At 59.5% G+C, this 17,176-nt stretch overlaps 1 protein-coding gene across 1 annotated transcript in view; it reads right to left on the minus strand.

Moving 5' to 3' along the window:
* TNFRSF1B (TNF receptor superfamily member 1B) overlaps positions 1 to 6,059 on the minus strand; it is a 20,546-nt gene extending 14,487 nt beyond the window's left edge. The window contains exons 1-8 of the mRNA XM_077763782.1: positions 5,940 to 6,059; positions 4,505 to 4,633; positions 4,268 to 4,276; positions 3,719 to 3,859; positions 3,189 to 3,282; positions 2,592 to 2,830; positions 2,004 to 2,081; positions 970 to 1,004 (exon numbers count right to left, since the gene is read on the minus strand). Of these exons, the coding sequence (XP_077619908.1) occupies positions 970 to 1,004; positions 2,004 to 2,081; positions 2,592 to 2,830; positions 3,189 to 3,282; positions 3,719 to 3,859; positions 4,268 to 4,276; positions 4,505 to 4,633; positions 5,940 to 5,964 (750 nt within the window). The 5' untranslated portion in view covers positions 5,965 to 6,059. The remainder of the gene's footprint in view (positions 1 to 969; positions 1,005 to 2,003; positions 2,082 to 2,591; positions 2,831 to 3,188; positions 3,283 to 3,718; positions 3,860 to 4,267; positions 4,277 to 4,504; positions 4,634 to 5,939) is intronic.
* Positions 6,060 to 17,176: the final 11,117 nt, after the last annotated feature.

Genomic DNA, 17,176 nt, shown 5'->3' on the forward strand with positions numbered 1-17,176 from the left:
GGCACCTGAGTGGCTCAGTCAGCAGCTCAGGTCAGGTCACGATCTTGTGGTTCGTGTTCGTGGGTTTGAGCCCCACGTCGGGCTCTGTGCTGGCAGCTCAGAGCCTGGAGCCTGCTTTGGATTCTGTGTCTCCCTCTCTCTCTGTCCATCCCCATTCACGCTCTATCTCTCTCCATCAAAAATAAACACTTAAAAAAAAAATTTAAAAATGGCACCTGAGTGCCTCAGTCGCTTAAGTGTCCAACTTCAGCTTGGTCGCGGTCTCATAGTTCATGAGTTCAAGCCCAACATCGGGCTCTAGGCTGACAGCACAGAGCCTGGGGCCTGCTTCCAATTCTGTGCCTCTCTCCCTCTCTGTGCCCCTCCCCCACTCACACTCTGTCTCAAAAATAAATAAATGCGAAAAAAAAATTTTTTAATTAAAAAATAAAAGGATCAAAAGTGAGTCGCTTTGATTGAAGTGGAGAGCCGGACCCAGGGCTCGGGACCCAGACCCCCCGCCTCTACCTCAACCCCAGAGACAAGGCGAGGCCCTCTGGAAAACCAGGGAACCCCAGCGGGGCTCCGTGAGGAAGCGCTTTGTCGAGCCTGCCAACTGCTGTCGCTGAGTGAACAGCACTGCCCGCCAGCTGGGCTGAGACACTGTTTCGTTTTAACAGTGAGGAGACAGAGTCGAGAGCAATGTCACACCTGCCCGTCCTCCCGCTCCGGGTCCAGGAAGGCGCCTGCCACGGACACCACCAACCCCCGCTGCTGATACTGCACTTCACACTCAGCTGTCTCTCTGAGCCCAGGGAGCGCTGCCTAACCCCCAGGGGCAGATACTGGCTGGCCCTTCCTCGGCCTCCCCGGGTGCGCACCACCTGACACCGGGCAGACCAACCCCCAGAATGCACTAGTGCCCGTGGGCACGACACGGCCCAGCAATAAGGGGACTGGTGGTGGGGGGGGACAGAGAGGGGCACTCACCACTTTGGCTTCTCCTTGTAGACAGAAGGGCTTCTCTGCAAAGAAGGAGAGGGGACAAGTCAGGGTGTGTGGCCTTCTTAGGCCACGCCTGCTCTAACTTAGGAGGGCAGCATGGGGCCCAAGAGGAACCAGCCAGGGTAGGCCTGGCCCCAGGGGCGGCGCAAGCTGCCATTCCCAACTCCCCGGGGTGCCCAGCCGTGCCCCCCCACACACACTCCACCATTCTCCAGCACCCCACTATGTGCTCGCGCCAGGCCTTCTCCTTAGCCGGCCTTTTCTTTCCTACACACATTCAACTGCCCGTGGAAATCTGACTCAGCCTAGACACCACCTGCTCCATAAGGCCCCCAGGATTTCCCAACAACAATCCTAGACTCCCACCCCCTTGGACAGCTCTGATGGAGTCTTGCCTCTTTAGAGGACTTTTTTTAAATTTAATGGGCTTTTTTAATAAGTTTTTATTATTGAGAGAGAGAAAGAAAGAGCATGAGCAGGGGAGGGGCAGAGAATGGGGGAGACACAGAATCAGAAGCAGGCTCCAGGCCCTGAGCTGTCAGCACAGAGCCCAACGGAGGGCTCGAACCCATGAACTGTGAGATCATGACCTGAGTCGAGTCAGATGCTTACCCGACTGAGCCACCCAGGCGCCTCTAATGTTTATTTTTGAGAGAAAAAAAGAGGGAGAACACAAGCAGGAGAGGGGCAGAGAGAGACAGAGGATCCAGAGGCAGGCTCAGCACTGTCGGCACAGAGCCTGCTGTGGGGTTCAAACTCACCAACCCTGAGATCATGACTCGAGCCAAAGTCAGACGCTCAATCAACTGAGCCACTCAGGTGCCCTGCATCTTGCCTCTTTAGTAGGCAAGTTCGTGGCACTGCCTTGTACCCCAGGTTCTGAGCTCCTACATCACAGGGGCTCCCCTATCCAGCTGTCTGACCCACAAGGCTGTGGCCTGCACCGGACTGCCCGGAGGCACCCCAGAAAAGCTTCCTGAACAAACGGATGCATGAATGAGGAAAGAATGGAGACTTACTTTTCTTCTGGGTCATAATGACACAGTTCACCAGCCCTATGATCACCAGACCCAAGGCTGTCACACCTACGATCAGTCCTAGAAGGAAAAAGAGAAGCTCAAAACAACTTGCAGAAGGCAAACTCAAACATACCAGGGGGCCAGGCAGCCAAGTCAGTGTCTGGGTCACCCCAGGCGGGGCAAGCCCAGTCCAGAGTCCCTCAAATTCAATCACAAGACCAATAAACCAAAAAAATCTGACCAAACCAAACACACGTCTCTTGGCCACATCCAGCCCCAGGGTCACCAGTTTGAGATCTCTGGGTAGATCTTAGGGAGTCCCAACCCCAGCAGGGAAGGCCGTGGGGTGACCTGGCCCTGCCCACCGGCTGATGAGTTCACCAGGAAACCACCTCTGCCTGCAGATAAAATGCTGACCCCGCCTCTCCCGCCTGGCAGTTCTTCGTGGTCTCTAAGGAAGCCGAGCCTCACGGCCACCGGCCTCCCAGGGCAAGCACGCGGTGCAGCCAGAGGCGGGCTCTTGGGAGACTCACAGATAGAAGACAGGAAGGGACGCAGGGAGGCTAAATGAGCCCTCCTGGGACTTACCAATTGGAAGAGAGACGTCGCCCGTGCTGAGCCCTTCAGCTGGGGGGCTTGGGCCCATCGGGAACAGAAGGGAGGTGCTAGGGACCGTGCGAGGCCCTGGAGTCGGCTCTATTTTCTGGGGCTGTGTAGATGCTGGCTGGGACGTGGAGGCCGGGCGTGGGGCCACCCTCGGGGTGGGAGGCACAGACGCACAGATGGCATCCGTGGTTGCATTGCCAGGGATGGCCACTGAGCCACAGCTGGGGGAGGAGGAGGCTTGGTCAGGACACAAGAGAGGACCGAGGGCTCAGCGTGGCTGGGCTCCCTCGTGGGAGCCAGCAGGCAGGAGAGAGCATTTGTGCCACACAGAACAGCCCCTGTCTGTCCCCTCCCCACGTCTCCCCAGGCCCCCACCCAGTGTTGACTTCCAGGACAAAGCTACCACTCATCTGCCATCTGTGCTGGGCCCCACCCAGCCACCCACCTTGGGCTGAACCCATCCCGGAGGCGAACAGGCGTGTTCGGCAATGCCTGATGTCAGGCACCCTGGCGAGGCCAGTCTGTGCCCTAGACCCCAGTCACCCAGGGACCACCCTCCCTGCTCCTCCAGCCACTCACGTCCGGTGGGGCCTGCAGGTATCTGTGGATGACGTCGTGTCGGAGAACGTTCCTGGGCCGCAGGGAGCACACACCACATCTGACGTGGCGGTTCCTTCGAGGAAAAATGGGAACCCGTCACCAACTCAGATACTTAGCAGAACAACTGGGCCTTCGCACAGGAGCCCCAGGAGAAGTCTCAGGAGCCTACGGGCCCGCTTCACCTCCATCCCTTAAAACACGCAAGTGTGTGTGCGCGCGTGCACCAGCAGAGTTTTACAGCTAACCAAATCTAGTGACTTCCTGTTCTCTGGGGTCATGTGGGTCATCTGATGTTCCAGTAACTCTGGGCTTAATCTAATTCATCTCTGGAGCCCCAAGGACTAGCACACAGTAGGAGCCTAATCCGGCACGCTGGAGGAAAGAACGTAAGGGGAAAGGGTGGGCAGCGGGCCACCACTGCTGACATTCCCAGGCTGAGCTGGTGGGTTGATACCCACGAAGGAGAGGCCCAAGGGGGTCCCTGGGGACCGCTGGCTCCAGCCCCTTACCTGGCTTGGCCACGCCGAAGCCCGGGAGGCACTTGCGCTGCGGCGCACACAGCCGGCACCCTTCCTGCCTCCTAAACGTGCAGTACCAGCCCGGCCTGCAGGCGCAGATGCGGTTCTGTTCCGGGGTGCAGGCTTGAGTNGCTCCGAGCTCCAACCAGCTGGTGGACCATCCCGCTCCCCCAGCATGGGGCGAAAAGAACACTGGCCATGCAGGGCCGAGGCCTGCAGCCTCGCTGCATCTCCACGACAGCATGAGCACGCACCCCTGCTCTCCGGACACAGCTTCCTCAGCTCTAAAATGGGCACCGTTCTCTCACGCCTGCCCTTGGCCTGCCTGCCCCATGGGCCGTCAAAGGGGCTTAGGTGAGGATGACAATGCTGTTGGGGGGGCGCCTGGGTGGCTCAGTCGGTTAAGCGTCCAGCTCTTGGTTTTGGCTCGGGTCACGACCTCATGGTTTCGTGGCTTTGAGCCCCACATCGGGCTCCACACTGAGGGTGCGGAGATTGCTCGGGATTCTCTAACTCCCTCTCTCTCTGTTCCTCCCCAACCCACGCTGTCTCTGTCTCTCTCAAAATAAATAAATAAATTTTTTTAAAAAGTGCCGTTGGTAAACACTTTTTACCAAGTGTTTTACCAAGTGAAGGGCTGTACCCATGCAGCCCCATGCTCTGGGGCATGAAAACACTGGCCTGGGGTAGTCCCGGCCAGCTTTCAGTCAAAGGGGCTGGGCTGCACAGCGGCTGGAGGAGGGTGTCCGGGCCCGGCCTCGGCTCTGGCCCACTCACCAGTGGTGCAACGGGAGCCACAGCTCAAGCACTCGTGCACCCAGTTCCAGAGCTTGGTGTAGGTGCTGTCCTCACAGCGGGCACACACGGTATTTGAGGTCTCGTTGCACAGCACCTGTGCATGGTAGCCTGGGAAAGCAAGAGCCAGAGGTCAGTGGGGCGGGGCTTCTACCGGGGCCCTGGGCTCATCCACACCCCCCCAGAGCCTCGGCATCCTGAAGCCTGGCCGGGAAGGCTCTTTGAAAGGGTTCCAAGTCCTTCACTGAGTCATCTGACATCTTGCAGATCCTAGTTGTCGCTCCATCTCTAAACCCCTGATGCTCATAAAATACCTTTCCCTCTGTTCTTTCCAGATGCCTGGGATTCCACCGTTGGAACTGCCTGCTACTAGTCAATCACACTTTAGTGAGAACTGGGTTGCTAGCTCCTTTCTTCTTGATGGCTACAATGCTCCACCTGTGGGTGTGAGCTAGTGGGAAGGCAACAGTAGGTATGTAGTCCCCGGTTTCCTATCAAGGATGAGGACATGGGACTTGTGGGCCTGGAGAGAAGGCATGCCAGGAGATAGGACAACATCAAAGCAAACCATGAAGGAGCTTCTCTCTTGAGCCTTGAGCCCTATCCTGCCATATTCACTGCTGTGCTAATCCAGTAACTTCTTACAAAGACCCTGCCAATTAAGAGAAAAGAGCCACTTATGAGGTCTCTTAAAATGACTGTGGGAAATGACAGGTACATGTGTGCCTGCCCACACCTCAGCTAACAGCTCAGAGGCCCTCCAATGGCTCCCTAGCTTCTGCAGAATAAAATTTAAACTCCTTACCACGGCCCCTGCCAACTTACTCACTCTGGGCCACACGCTGGCATCACTGTTTCTCAAATTCACCAACCAGGCTCCTACCTCAGGACCTTTGCACTTGCTGTTTCCCCAGCCTGGCATGCTGTTTCCTATACATTTGGATAATGCACTCCTTCACTCTGCCCGCCTCTGCCCAAGGGCCTTCAGCAGCCCTCCCCGCCCACCCCATATAAAACAGCATGTTTTACTCCGTCTGTCTCCACCAACTGTACCCTCCTTGTTTTCTTCACAGCATTCACCCTGATAGGCCCACATAACTGTTTCCTCTGTTGGTTTATTTGTCTGTGCCTCTATCAGATGCCAAATCCATGAGGGTGAGGATTTTCTCTGCCCGCTCTCTGTTGTCTTCCAAGCACTTAGAACACCTGACACTTAGTAGACGCTAAGCAGAGAAAGGGAGTCAGGAACTATGCCAGGAAGAGGGAACAGCATGTGCAAAGGCCCTGAAGCAGGAGGCAGCACGGGGCCAGTTCGTGGAACCAGAAGGAATTCAGTAGGAATTGAGGGCCATGACCCTACCCCACCCTAAGCCCCCCAACCCTCCGGTGGGTCAGGGCCGCAGTGCCCACCGCTTACCAGGCGGACACTTGCTACAGCACATCTGGGTCCTCTGGTTGAAGTATTCTTTCAGTAGGCATGAGCTTCCAGGCTTCGGAATATAGGGGGGTAACTCAACCTGGAAGAGGGAAGGGAAGGGAAAGGAAGGACAGCCGTCAAAATGGCCACCCCTGGACTGTCACGCTTAACACCCACATCCCCATCCTCTGGCCTGCTGGTGTCCGGCCCACTCCCTGTTGGGCTCTACTGATGTGGGGACTTCTCCCTTTGAGGGGAAGGTAGACAGGAGAGTTCTCGCCTTCTTTCACTGCCTCTTCTTCCTCCCTCAGTGTAGCACACTCATGTCTGTAGGCGGGGGCACTGAGCCGGAGGGGGGCCGGAGAGGGGGCGAGCTCCTACCACTCCTGAGGGGCACATGTGAGGCGCCAAAGCCAGTGGCCTCAGTCACAGAGAACCACAGTGCTCAGCACGAGGTGGCCCTCTGCCTAGGCTGCCTCCTATTCCTTCCTGCACCTGGGAATCACCCCTTCGTGCTTCTGGCTGAATGCTGCTTCCTCTGAGAAGCCCTCCCTGATTCCCCCAGACTGTGTCAGATTCCTCCTCCTCTGGGCTCTCTCTCTCTGAACACTGGACAGGGTCCCTTCTAACAATCAGCTCACTGCGCTGAAACGGGGGTACCTACTTGTCCTTCTGCGTGGGTGCATGTGCACATGTGCACACAAACACACACGGACCACAAGTGTCTGCAATGCAGGGGCCAGAGATAACGGCCTCATCACCTCTAGACCTCAGCCTCCAACACGAGGCGCACGCAGAGCGGGGGCTCAGTAGCTGAATGCTCACTGATGACAACAATGACAAGTTACCATGTGGCCCGAGCACTCAGGGGGCGCCGGGTGCTCTAGTGAGCGGTGCTGTTGCACCCCACTCAGAGCCCCTTTTACCAGCAGGGGACCCACCCCCAGCTGCCCTGGGTGCTGCCTGGTAATGGCTGTGGGACTGTGGGACTGACCCCGGGTACAGCTGACCCTCCAGGGACCCCCGAGGGGTCGGGCCACAGCGAAGTGGCACATGGCCTCCACCTACTCCCTCCACAGCACCGCCTAGGAGTCCCGGCTGCCAGAGCCTGGGGAAGCCGGACCTTGGCTCGGTCCTCCATGGGGGATGAGTAGCCCCTGTGGGCAGCCCCAGAGCCCCCCGACCTCCCACAGCTGAATGTCAACGGCTGGAAGCCATGGTGGGGAGGACCGACCCTCAGTGGCCCGGGCTCCCTGCTACAGAGCCATCTGCGGCTCTTCCTGTCCCCACGCCTTTGCCTGAGGTGCCTCCTCCATGTGGACCAGCTCCCCGCTTCCTCTGACGAAACCCCATTTCTCTCTTCTGACAGTAGGCTCCCCCTGAGGGCTTCCCAGGGGTCACTCGGACCCAGCATCCCACCTTCCTCCCTCAGGGCGCCAGGCACACAGGGCTGTGCCCCCCCCCCCAAAACGGGTGCCCTCTGAGCCTGTGGGTTGGGAGTAGCTCTTTGCCATTACCCCAGAGCCTGGCCTGTAGTAGGTGTTCAGGGGTCACCAATCTAGGCAGTGGCCTTCGTTACCACACCTTTCCTCACGGGGTCCAACCCAGCACCACGGCCACGAAGCACGAACATGGGTGCAGACGCCACGCTGGCCCTGCCCCCGAAGCCCACCTTCCACCCCCCGGGCCAGCGCCCAAACCCCTCTAGTGAGGCTGGGACAGACGCAGGTGGCCGGCAGCGGAAGCGGGAACCATCCTGCACGGCACAGAGCCTAAAGAAGTGACTTCCACTCCCATCTGGACCGTGAGCTTGCACGCTCACAGCCACGCACACACACACATACACATACACACACACACACACGCAGGCACGCACACAGTTCTTCTTCCCTCCCCGTCCCGTCCTGGAGCAGGCTGCCGGGTTCCTGGACAAAAGGGGGAGAAGCAAGGCCCCGTATCAGGGCTCCTCACAGTTGGGGGTGGGGCTCATTGTCAGCGTCCAAAGCGTCTGGGGGTTTGGGGGGGCATGGAGAGCAGACCCAAAGGTCAAAGGCTAGCGGAGCCCCTAACCCAGAGGAATCCTCCCTCTGTACACACCGTTCAGCTGTGGACTGACTGACCCCAGCGAAGGGCCGGACTGCCCCCCGCGGCCCCCACACGCGCCCTCCCTGCAGGCTGCAGCTGTGTGTCTTCCCCAAGGGCAGGGGCTGTGCCTCCCCCCTGGCTGAGCGCCCCCGGAGGCAGCTGCCTGTCCCCTCAGCCCGCAGCCCCGAGGACAGGGAGGGCCGCGCCTCCCTCTCACCCCTGCAGGGTGGCCGCACAGGTCTCGGGGACCCGCGCAGCCGGGCTTCATCCCCACACGGGCCGCAGCGGTAACCAGGGGAGCCCCTCACTCCCGTGGGGCCCAGAGACCCAGGGCGGCTCCTGGCAGCAGAGAGAGGCCCTCGGGCCCCCAGGGCAGCTCCCGTGCTGCGGCCCCGGGAGGCCTGCCCTGGCTCGGGGAGGGTTTCCTGTCAGGGTTCAAAAGGCCTGATGGGAAAGGGCCCTGCCTCGGCCAAGACTGTGCTCCCTCTCCACCCACAGGCCAAGGGTTCCTGGACACAGGCAGACACTGGGACCCCCAGAGCCCCCAAGCCACTGCCCGGAGGCCTCCCTCCAGGGCCTTTTCCTGTCAGAATCTTGTCATAAACACCCTTCCCTACACTTCCTCCTGCCGCTCTGTGTGATTCCAGAGCCCAGGGGCTGGCGGCTGGCAGAAGAGGTCAGCCCTCCCTTGAGCAATCTTAAAGCCTGTTTATCTTCTGGACAGAAGGGGAAAAAAAAAAAAAAAAAAAAANAAACAATGAGGAACAGAAAGCCCCTCTGCTGAGTGGGACGAAAGGTCACTCCCTCTACTGTGGCCGCTCCCAGAGCAGAGGCCCGGCCGAACCACAGCCCTGGGAGCCAGGCCTCAGGTCACCTCAGGGGCCACATGGGTCGGGGGTCTCTGGATGGCTCCCAGAATGTGGCAAATGGTCTCTGGGAAACATGGAGCTATAGAAGCTTCTAGATCTTTTGGCTGGTGTTGGGGAGGCTCAGAGCCACATAGACCCACCCACAGGGGAGCTCTGACATTTTAAAATGAGGAAATAAATTGGAGAGTACTCAATTTACTCAGCAGTTTAGTGAACCCAATCTTTCAAAACACAGGATCCCCAGGTGAACATTTGGAAATCACTGATGACTGTTAACCACTCCTTTAGGGGCGCCTGGGTGGCCGGCTCAGTCGGTTAAGTGGTTGACTTCAGGCCACGTCCTGGTCTCATGGTTTGGGAGTTTGAGCCCTGCATCGGGCACTGCCCTGACAGCTCAGAGCCTGCTTGGGATTCTCTCTCTCCCCCCTGTCTTCTCCTCCCTGCCTAAAATAAATAAACTTAAAAAAAAAAAAAAACACTCATTTAAATAGGCAGGCAATCTGTGACTATGGGGACGGGGGACTGGAGAAGAGGGATGGATGGACGGATGGATAGATGGATGATAGATGGATAGATGGATGATGGATGGATGGATGGATGATGGATAGATGGATGATGGATGGATGGATGATGGATGGATGGATAGATGGACGGATGGATGGATGATGGATGGATGGATGATGGATGGATGATGGATGGTAGGATAGATGAATGGATGATGGATGGATGGATAGATCAGTAAATAAGAGGGAGAGAAGATAACAGATGAAGGAAGAGAGGGAGGGAGGAAGGGCGGGCCTACCTAACATACAATGTATGAGGCACACAGACTGTGCGAAATGGAGACAGAGAGCAGGAAAGCCACCTCCCTGGCTTCCCAAAGGCTCCAGGCCATTCCAGGGCGTGGCTGGTGGCAGGCTGATGCAGGGCCATGCACGCGGAGGACGTCAGCCCCCCCCCCCCCCCACCACAGCCCTCAGAGCTGCCTCGCCACATCAGGGTCAGCTGCTCCATTTCCTCAACATGGGGCTCCCTCCACCCAGGACAGAGGACACCTGTGGAACGGGGCCGCTCTCATGCACTGAGCACCCGCTGTCTCCCAGGCGCACCCGCACGTGCGACATCCACGGTCCTGCCGTCTCCCCACAACGTTCACAGGCTCAGAAGTGAAGTGACGTGTCCGAGGCTGCGGCACAAGAGCCCGGCTCCTTGCGCCCCCTCTCCCGCCTCCCTTCTCTTGGGGAGGCCCCGAGAACACGGGACCCAAGCGTCCCTTCCCCCTTGACACAGACCCGGGACCTCAAGTGCCTCCCGAACTCAGCACGCCCTCCCACCACGCGGCCTCTGTCACTCTTCCAGCTTCTCAGCTTTGGCCCTTTGAGGAGGAAGGAAAACCGGGGGATATTCATTAAGCACCTACTACGGGCCAGGCCAGGGGGCAGGCGCTTTACGGAACCCAACCTCCACCCCCTAAAACAGGAGGGCATGTGCCCATCTCGCAGCTCGGGGAGATCAGGTCATTTGTCTGAGGTCATCCAAGAAGGATGGGGAGGAGCGGAGATGCGACTCTTGCCCTGGTGCTGCTGGAGAAATCTTCGTCCCATCTCAGGACAGCCGGCGGAGCCAGGTCCTCGGCTCTGCCCTCGGCGTGGTCCCCGGGTCACCGCGCGCCACCAGCTCCTAGGCACCCACCTCCGCGCCAAGTGGGGCCCTGGCTCACGTGGGCCCTCAGGCTCTCTTTCTCACACACACACATATACCCCCTGCACCAGGGACCCCTTTCGGCCTCAGGCCAACAACCTCTGACCCCAGGCGACCACCCAGGAAGCTCAGAACAGGCCGGTCTCCCGCAGCAAGCAGGGACAGTCGGCGCCTGAGACCTGGCTCGTCCCAGAACCGCCCGTGTCACTGGGCTCCCGAGAGGACCCGTCCTCGGGCTGGCAGCAGAGGCCTGAAGGCGGCACTCCGTGGGCAGGGAGGGGTCAGCGGCCCAGCCGATCAGCAGCTGCGCCCAGTGCCCCAAGGAGGCGTGGGAGCCGAGGGAAAGGAGGGCGGGGCCCAGGGGCAGGCGCAGGATCGGGGCCCAGTAGCTGGAGGCTGGCAGGAGCTTCGGATGCCATCTCGGCAACCACCCATTTAATGGTGGAGAAAGTCAGGGACAAAAGCGGACGCGGTCATTCACTCAACCGACGGTACTGAGCACTTGTCGTCCTAGGTGCTGGGCACTGCTGCACTGAACACGTCCAGTCCCTGCCCCTCCCGGGAGCAGAAGGCACGGCCTCTCGGATCCTCACCCCAGCTCTGTGAGGCCGGCACTATCATTACTCCCAAGCCACAGACGGGAACACTGTCCCTCAAGGGGTCCCCTCGCCTCCAGACGTGTTTCCTCCCTGGCATCAAGCTGGTGCCTGGGTCCCACCCCAGGAAGGCACCCCAGGAAGACCGGACCCCTAGAGACACCCAGGGGTCCTCCCTGTCATACTCAAGCACCCCCTCTCTGGTGGGCAGTAACTGGCTTCTCTGTGCCTCAGTTTCCTCATCTGGAAAACGGTGCTGCGGGCCTGGCTGATGCTCTAAACCCTTTCCAGCTCTAGCTTCTTAACAGCAGGTGTCAGAAAGCTCAGGCCCCTCCCAAGACCTCAAAGGTGCTGGGTGGGGGGTGAGGGGGTGGCCTGCCTACGTGAAGGGCAGAAAGACTGAATGAGCTTGGGGGAGGGGGCAGAGTGTGAGGCAAGGCTGAAAGCAGGTATGGGGGGTGTTCCCAGGCCCCAGCCTCTGCCCCCCATTCCTTCTCCTGGGGCGAGGGCAGCCTGTGCAGGTGGTCTCTGGGAGGAGAGGGGCATCACAGGAGGAGCCCTAGGCTTCGGTTAGGGGGTGCACGTGCTGGTCTTGAGGGACTGGGTGTGTCACTTGCTCTTCTGAGCCTCAACACTGTCACCTGTAAAATGGGGACACAAGCAAGGGCTTGCCCTGCCTCCTCCTGGGGCTGTTGTAGGAGGAAAGGCAGGGGGTCTGAACTTGGGTCCCTCACCCTCTCCCAGGCTCCCAGAGGACCCATGCGGGGGCTGCACAGGCCCTGAGTCACAGACTTGTGTCAGATGGACTGTTAGCACTGGCTCCTTCTGCTTGCTTTCAGCTGCGAATGGACGAGGGGAGGACCCTGGGCAGCAGGTTGCCCGGGTCTAATGAGGTGCTAGGTGGCCTAGGTGGCCCTTGCAAAGGAGGGGGTGTCCTCCCACCTTGAAGGCAAGTGTGGGGACGCTGAGCTGTGACCCTTGGAGTTAGAGGGTCAACCCCAGGCTGACCCCAGGCCTTCAAGGCAGGCCCACTGCTGGGGCAGAGCGAGAGGGAGAGTCCCAGGGGTGAGCTTCCTGGGCTGTCTCAAAGGCATTTCACTCAAGGGGATCACCTGCAGGGGTGACAGGACCTCAAAATAAAGAGCGGCCAAAACCCAGCACCTGGGGGTCCATTATGTGGCCAGAGGACATGGTGTCCAAGATAAGGGACAGGAATACGGCCGTAAGATCCCGAAAGCAAGTGACCTCAGGGGCCTGCCTGGGGCAAAGCTCCAGCCAGACAAGATTCTCCTGGTGAGTCAGACATGTCTTTTCCTGCCCGCTGCCCCCTACCCTCCTGACCTCCCCCCCGCAACTGTCACCCTAGAGGAGCAGTAACCAGAGCGGCCAAGGCTGGGGGAGGGGGAACCAGCTCAAGGTGGACACTTCACCGGGGCCACTGGCCAGTGAGCGGCAGGACCAGGGCAGCCTTGCCAGTCTGGGTGTGGAGTCTGAGTCAGCGCTCTCGCCGGGAATTGGGCAATCCTTGCACCAGATGACTTCTGTCTTTCCCGCTCCTGGAGCTGCGCCCGGCTCCGTGTGTACCCCAAGGTGGCGGCCCTCGATTTCTTCTATTTATAAACAGTGAGAGAGAGGAAGGGAAAGCAGGGCGGGACCGGGGAAGGAGAAGAAGCGGTGGCCCCAGGACAGTGCCATCTGAGGGTAACAAACTGCGCACGGGGCCTTCTGCCCTTCCTGCCACCATGAGCTCAGTCAATGCCTTTGGGGTCTTCAAGGCCTTTTAACGTTCTGGAGACCCCTCCCCCCAGCTTAGACGCCCGTACCCTTGGGAAGAGGTCACTCTCCCAGCCTGGACTGGGAGCGCCCCTGGGCGGGGAGAAGACAAGAAGGGAGGAGGTGGCAGGAGGCCACAGGGAGCAGCTTCAGGCTTTGGGGGGTAGCACGTGACAAAGAGCCCCATGTCGCAGAGCCAGAAGGACATGGAGGCTGTGCAGACCCAGGAGACACACCCACTGCACCCACACGGCACTGGGCACCACACACCTCCTCTCGTTTTATCCCTGCACCAACGCAAGGAGGTCAGCATCACCCCATTTTAGGAAGCAGCAACCGAGGCTTCTGGAGATTCGATGCTAAGTCCAAGAACAGCCAGCCAGCACGCGGCAGAAAGGAAGTAGTCACGGATCCACCTGCCTCTGTGTCCGCGGACAATTTAATATGCTCTTGTTCTGTCCTGCTCCTTCGTTTTATAGAACAGGGGCCCCGAGGGGAAGACCACCTCCTGGGAGAACACTCAGCAAGCCAGCTGCAGGTAGATTCAGGGACTCTCCCGAAAGGGTCTCCAGGGGCCCCAGGGGCAGAGGCGTCTGCTGAAGGACCCAGGGACCCCGACACGGACAGAAACCATCTCAAGCAATAGAGAAACCCCATCATTTGCATGGCAGGTCTCTGGGGCCCTGCGGTATGCTGGGAGGCGGCAAAGCCACCTGGGCCTCACTCTCTGGGGGTTCGTGGGAGCCCCGTGGACTGCAGGGTGCAGCCACATCAGGCCAGGCCAGCGCGGCTACGACGCCGGGACCAGGCAACAGAGGCCCGTCTGCCGTCATGGAGAGGAACGGCATCTGCGTCAGGAAAGACCGACCACATCACAGACGGCCGCCCAGGGGTGACACATCCCACCCCCTGCCTGCCGCCTGTGATGTCGCTTTAGAAGTGCACCAGGGGCAGACAGGAAGCCCGGGCGGGCATCCGGTTCTCGGGCCAGGCTTTGTGCGAGGTGCCCGGGCTCAAAGATGGCAGGATGTGGTCCCTGCCCCCAAGGAACCCTCGGGTTAGTTGCAGAGGACACCCCTTTCCACCCCTCCCCACCCCACCCCCCACACACTGGCCCGTCGGTGTGGCCCCCTCAGTTTACCCCGGCTCCTGCCTCCCGACCCTTGGCACGTCCCACCGGCTACAGCCTCCTCACTCTTGGTCCCCAGGCTTTCCAACCTGACCCAAAACCACGTCGGACCCCATTTCAAACCACTGGCTCCACTGCCCTCAGGCACGAGCTCATCCCCAGCTTGAGCCCCGGGCACCGCTGCCCAGCCCCTGGCGCAGCCTGCTCCTTCGTCCCCTCGCTCCACCATCCCGACCCCCATGGCAGGCCCAACTCTCCACCTTCTTTCAAGGGTCTGCTCCACTAAGCACCTCTGTGAAACTTCCAAACTCCCAGATGGGGCCAGAGGTCCCTCCCGGGGCCCCAGGGTAGATCCAGCGTGGACCCAGGGCAACCTCGGTAGATCTCTATACCACCCAGACCACTTTTTGGTTAATTACTCATTTCCCAGTATTGCCCCCTCTACACACTCTAATATGGGCTCTGAGCCAGACATCTGGGTTTTACTCCCAGCTCTGCCCTGCACCAGCCTCAGTTCTGGCATCTATCAAATGGGGACAAATAGAGTGCCCGCCACAGAGGGCCATTATGATTCACTGAGTGAACACGTGTAAAGTGCTCAGCACCGTGCCTGGCGGGCAGTAAGAGCCAAGTGTATTCGGCTTCACTGGGTTTGTATTACTCATTGCTCTATGCCCAGCCCAGGGCACATCCCATAGTAGGTGCCTAACAGATGCTGAACTGTCCAACAGAAGCAAAGTTTTCATTTCCAATTAGTTGAAACGAGGTGGAGCCAGCATGAGGACTGGGCAGGAAATGGAGAGAGGGAGGCGTCTGTCCTCTCCTGGGGGGAGACCACGCAGCAGCTTTCAGACGAGAGCCCCTCGCAGCCACGGCGACTGCCATGCACGCACAGAGCCCCGGAGCGCCACCGCCTGCCGTGGGATCATGGCTCTGCCTCGGGTAAGCTGACAGCCTGGGCACACAGCTTAACCTCCGTGTCTCAACCGCCTCGCCTAGCAAATGGGGACAGTGATGGTCCCCCTTCCGGGGAAGGTGGGGCTGTGAGAATTGAGGGGAAGGCATTAGACCCCTGGCACCATGAAGCACCTCCCTGGATGTCAGTCCCAGCCCCGATGGAAAGCGACAGAGACACCTTTATCTCCACCTTACCAGTGGGGAGGAGTAAAGTTCAGCTCAAGGCCCCGAGGCGCCCTGGCAGCACAGCTATGCAGCCCCCAGAAGTCCTGAGATCTCACGTGAGACAGATGGATCAGCCATGCCCAGTCTCACGGCACCCCAGTTGGAACCCCGGGGGGACCAAGGCCAGGCTCGCCCACGGCCGCCCACGGCAGCTCGAAACACGAGGCTGACACTGGCCACGATACTTGGCCCAGGCCGGAGCCAAGGAGGACCTTGTGTTACAGGATGGGGTACAGAGGGACAACTCCTCTTCCTCCTGAACCTCTGTCCCACACTAGGTCTTGGGTCCGGTCAAGGCCTCCTGTTCCTCCCCGAAGCCTCTGACCCTTCCTTCCCGTTTTGCTTACTCCCTCAGCCCAGAGCTCCTGCTTAAACTATTGCAACAGTCTCTACTGCATCTGGCCTGCCCGCCGAGGCCAGACTGATCTTCCTAATTCACTCTCTGCTCTAGTCACTCCCTTGCTCTAAAACCATCAGTGGCTCCCCACTGCCTCAGCCCCTGATAGGAGGTGAGGGTGGTGCCAAAATCATGGACTCCGGAGTGAAGATGCCTCCCATCACGGCTCCTAATGACGCTTTCGCTCCTGCTAGGGCCATCTAACTACTCTCCGCTGTGAGCCCTGCCTCGCGCCCCCCCACACACACACACCATTCCCCTTCCTGGACCCATTCATCTCCATCCTGCCCACCCTCAGGGCGCAGCTTTTAGACGCATCCCTGTGTGGTCATTGCAGGACTTGGAAGAGGCCAGGATGGGGGGCAGAGCCAGGAAAAGCGACAAGGAAAGATGAGGGCAGTGACCAAGGGGCCAGGCCGGGCGGAGAGTAAAGCCCTCGGGGGAGGGGGGCCATGGCTGGGGGGGTACAGCGGGGAATCACGCCAGGGCTCAGGGAGGACTCAAGGCTGCCGGGAGGAGGACGGGACAGGAAGGAGCGGGATGCGGAGGCAGCAGGCTCGCGGAGAAGCTGAACTTGTAGTCTCTACGAGTGGCAGACAGAGGCCAGGCTGTGGGTCGGCAGGAGGAACGACAGACAGGGGTGCCCAAGATGCTGGTGAGCATCCTGCTGACTAAGGTCCTGGGAGCCCTTCCCAGGAGAGTCACTGTCAAGTCCAGACAGGGGCCTTCCAAGGGGGGCCGGCGTGTGGAGGCCAGAGCTGCTCTCCACCCTCTGCTCAAAGTCACAAACCTCCCCCCACCCCGTGCATCACCTCCCCCAGGGCCTCCCTCAGTCTAACACTTGGGGCCAAATAACTCCAAGGCAGGAGTGGGCGAGGTCCACACTGAGCTCAATTTCTGGCTGGGGCAGCTGAGGCTCAGAAAGAAGGAAACTGGCCAGGCCCCAGCTCCCCAGCTCCCAGCCCCACACTCTGGTTGCTTCCACAGCTTCTGGCATCCGCCGACAGGCGCTTGAGAAGGCCTCGCACGGATGGCCCAGAAGATACCCGTGCACAGCCTGCCTGTCCCCAAATCCCTCCCCACTCTGCTCCCCACCCCGCATCCCAGGCCCACTCAGTTCCCTGAACCTGTGGCCACACCAGCCATACCCACTCGGGGCCAAGCTCAGATTGAAACAGATGGGTGGGCCACAGTCTTGGACATCAAAAGAAAACAAACAAAACCCCCTGGGGATTTCTCGCCCTGTCGGAGCAGCTGGGTCAACTCTGGGCCCCGGCTCCAAAGCCGCGGACAGAGCAGCAGTCTGCTGGCGTCTTGAGGATCCAGCGTTCTAGAAACAGACACATCCTATAGCCCCTGAAGTCATTCTACATTCGCACTATTTGCCCCACAGGTGACACCAGAGATGAAGCCTGTCCCTGCAAAGAAGACGTGGAGGCTCAGAGAGGTAGAACGGTATGTCACAGGCAACAAGAAAGCAGGGCAGACACCAGACCACCACTGCA

Source organism: Crocuta crocuta, unplaced genomic scaffold, assembly GCF_008692635.1.
Source record: "Crocuta crocuta isolate KB4526 unplaced genomic scaffold, BGI_CrCroc_1.0 scaffold13, whole genome shotgun sequence".
Lineage (NCBI taxonomy): Eukaryota > Metazoa > Chordata > Mammalia > Carnivora > Hyaenidae > Crocuta > Crocuta crocuta.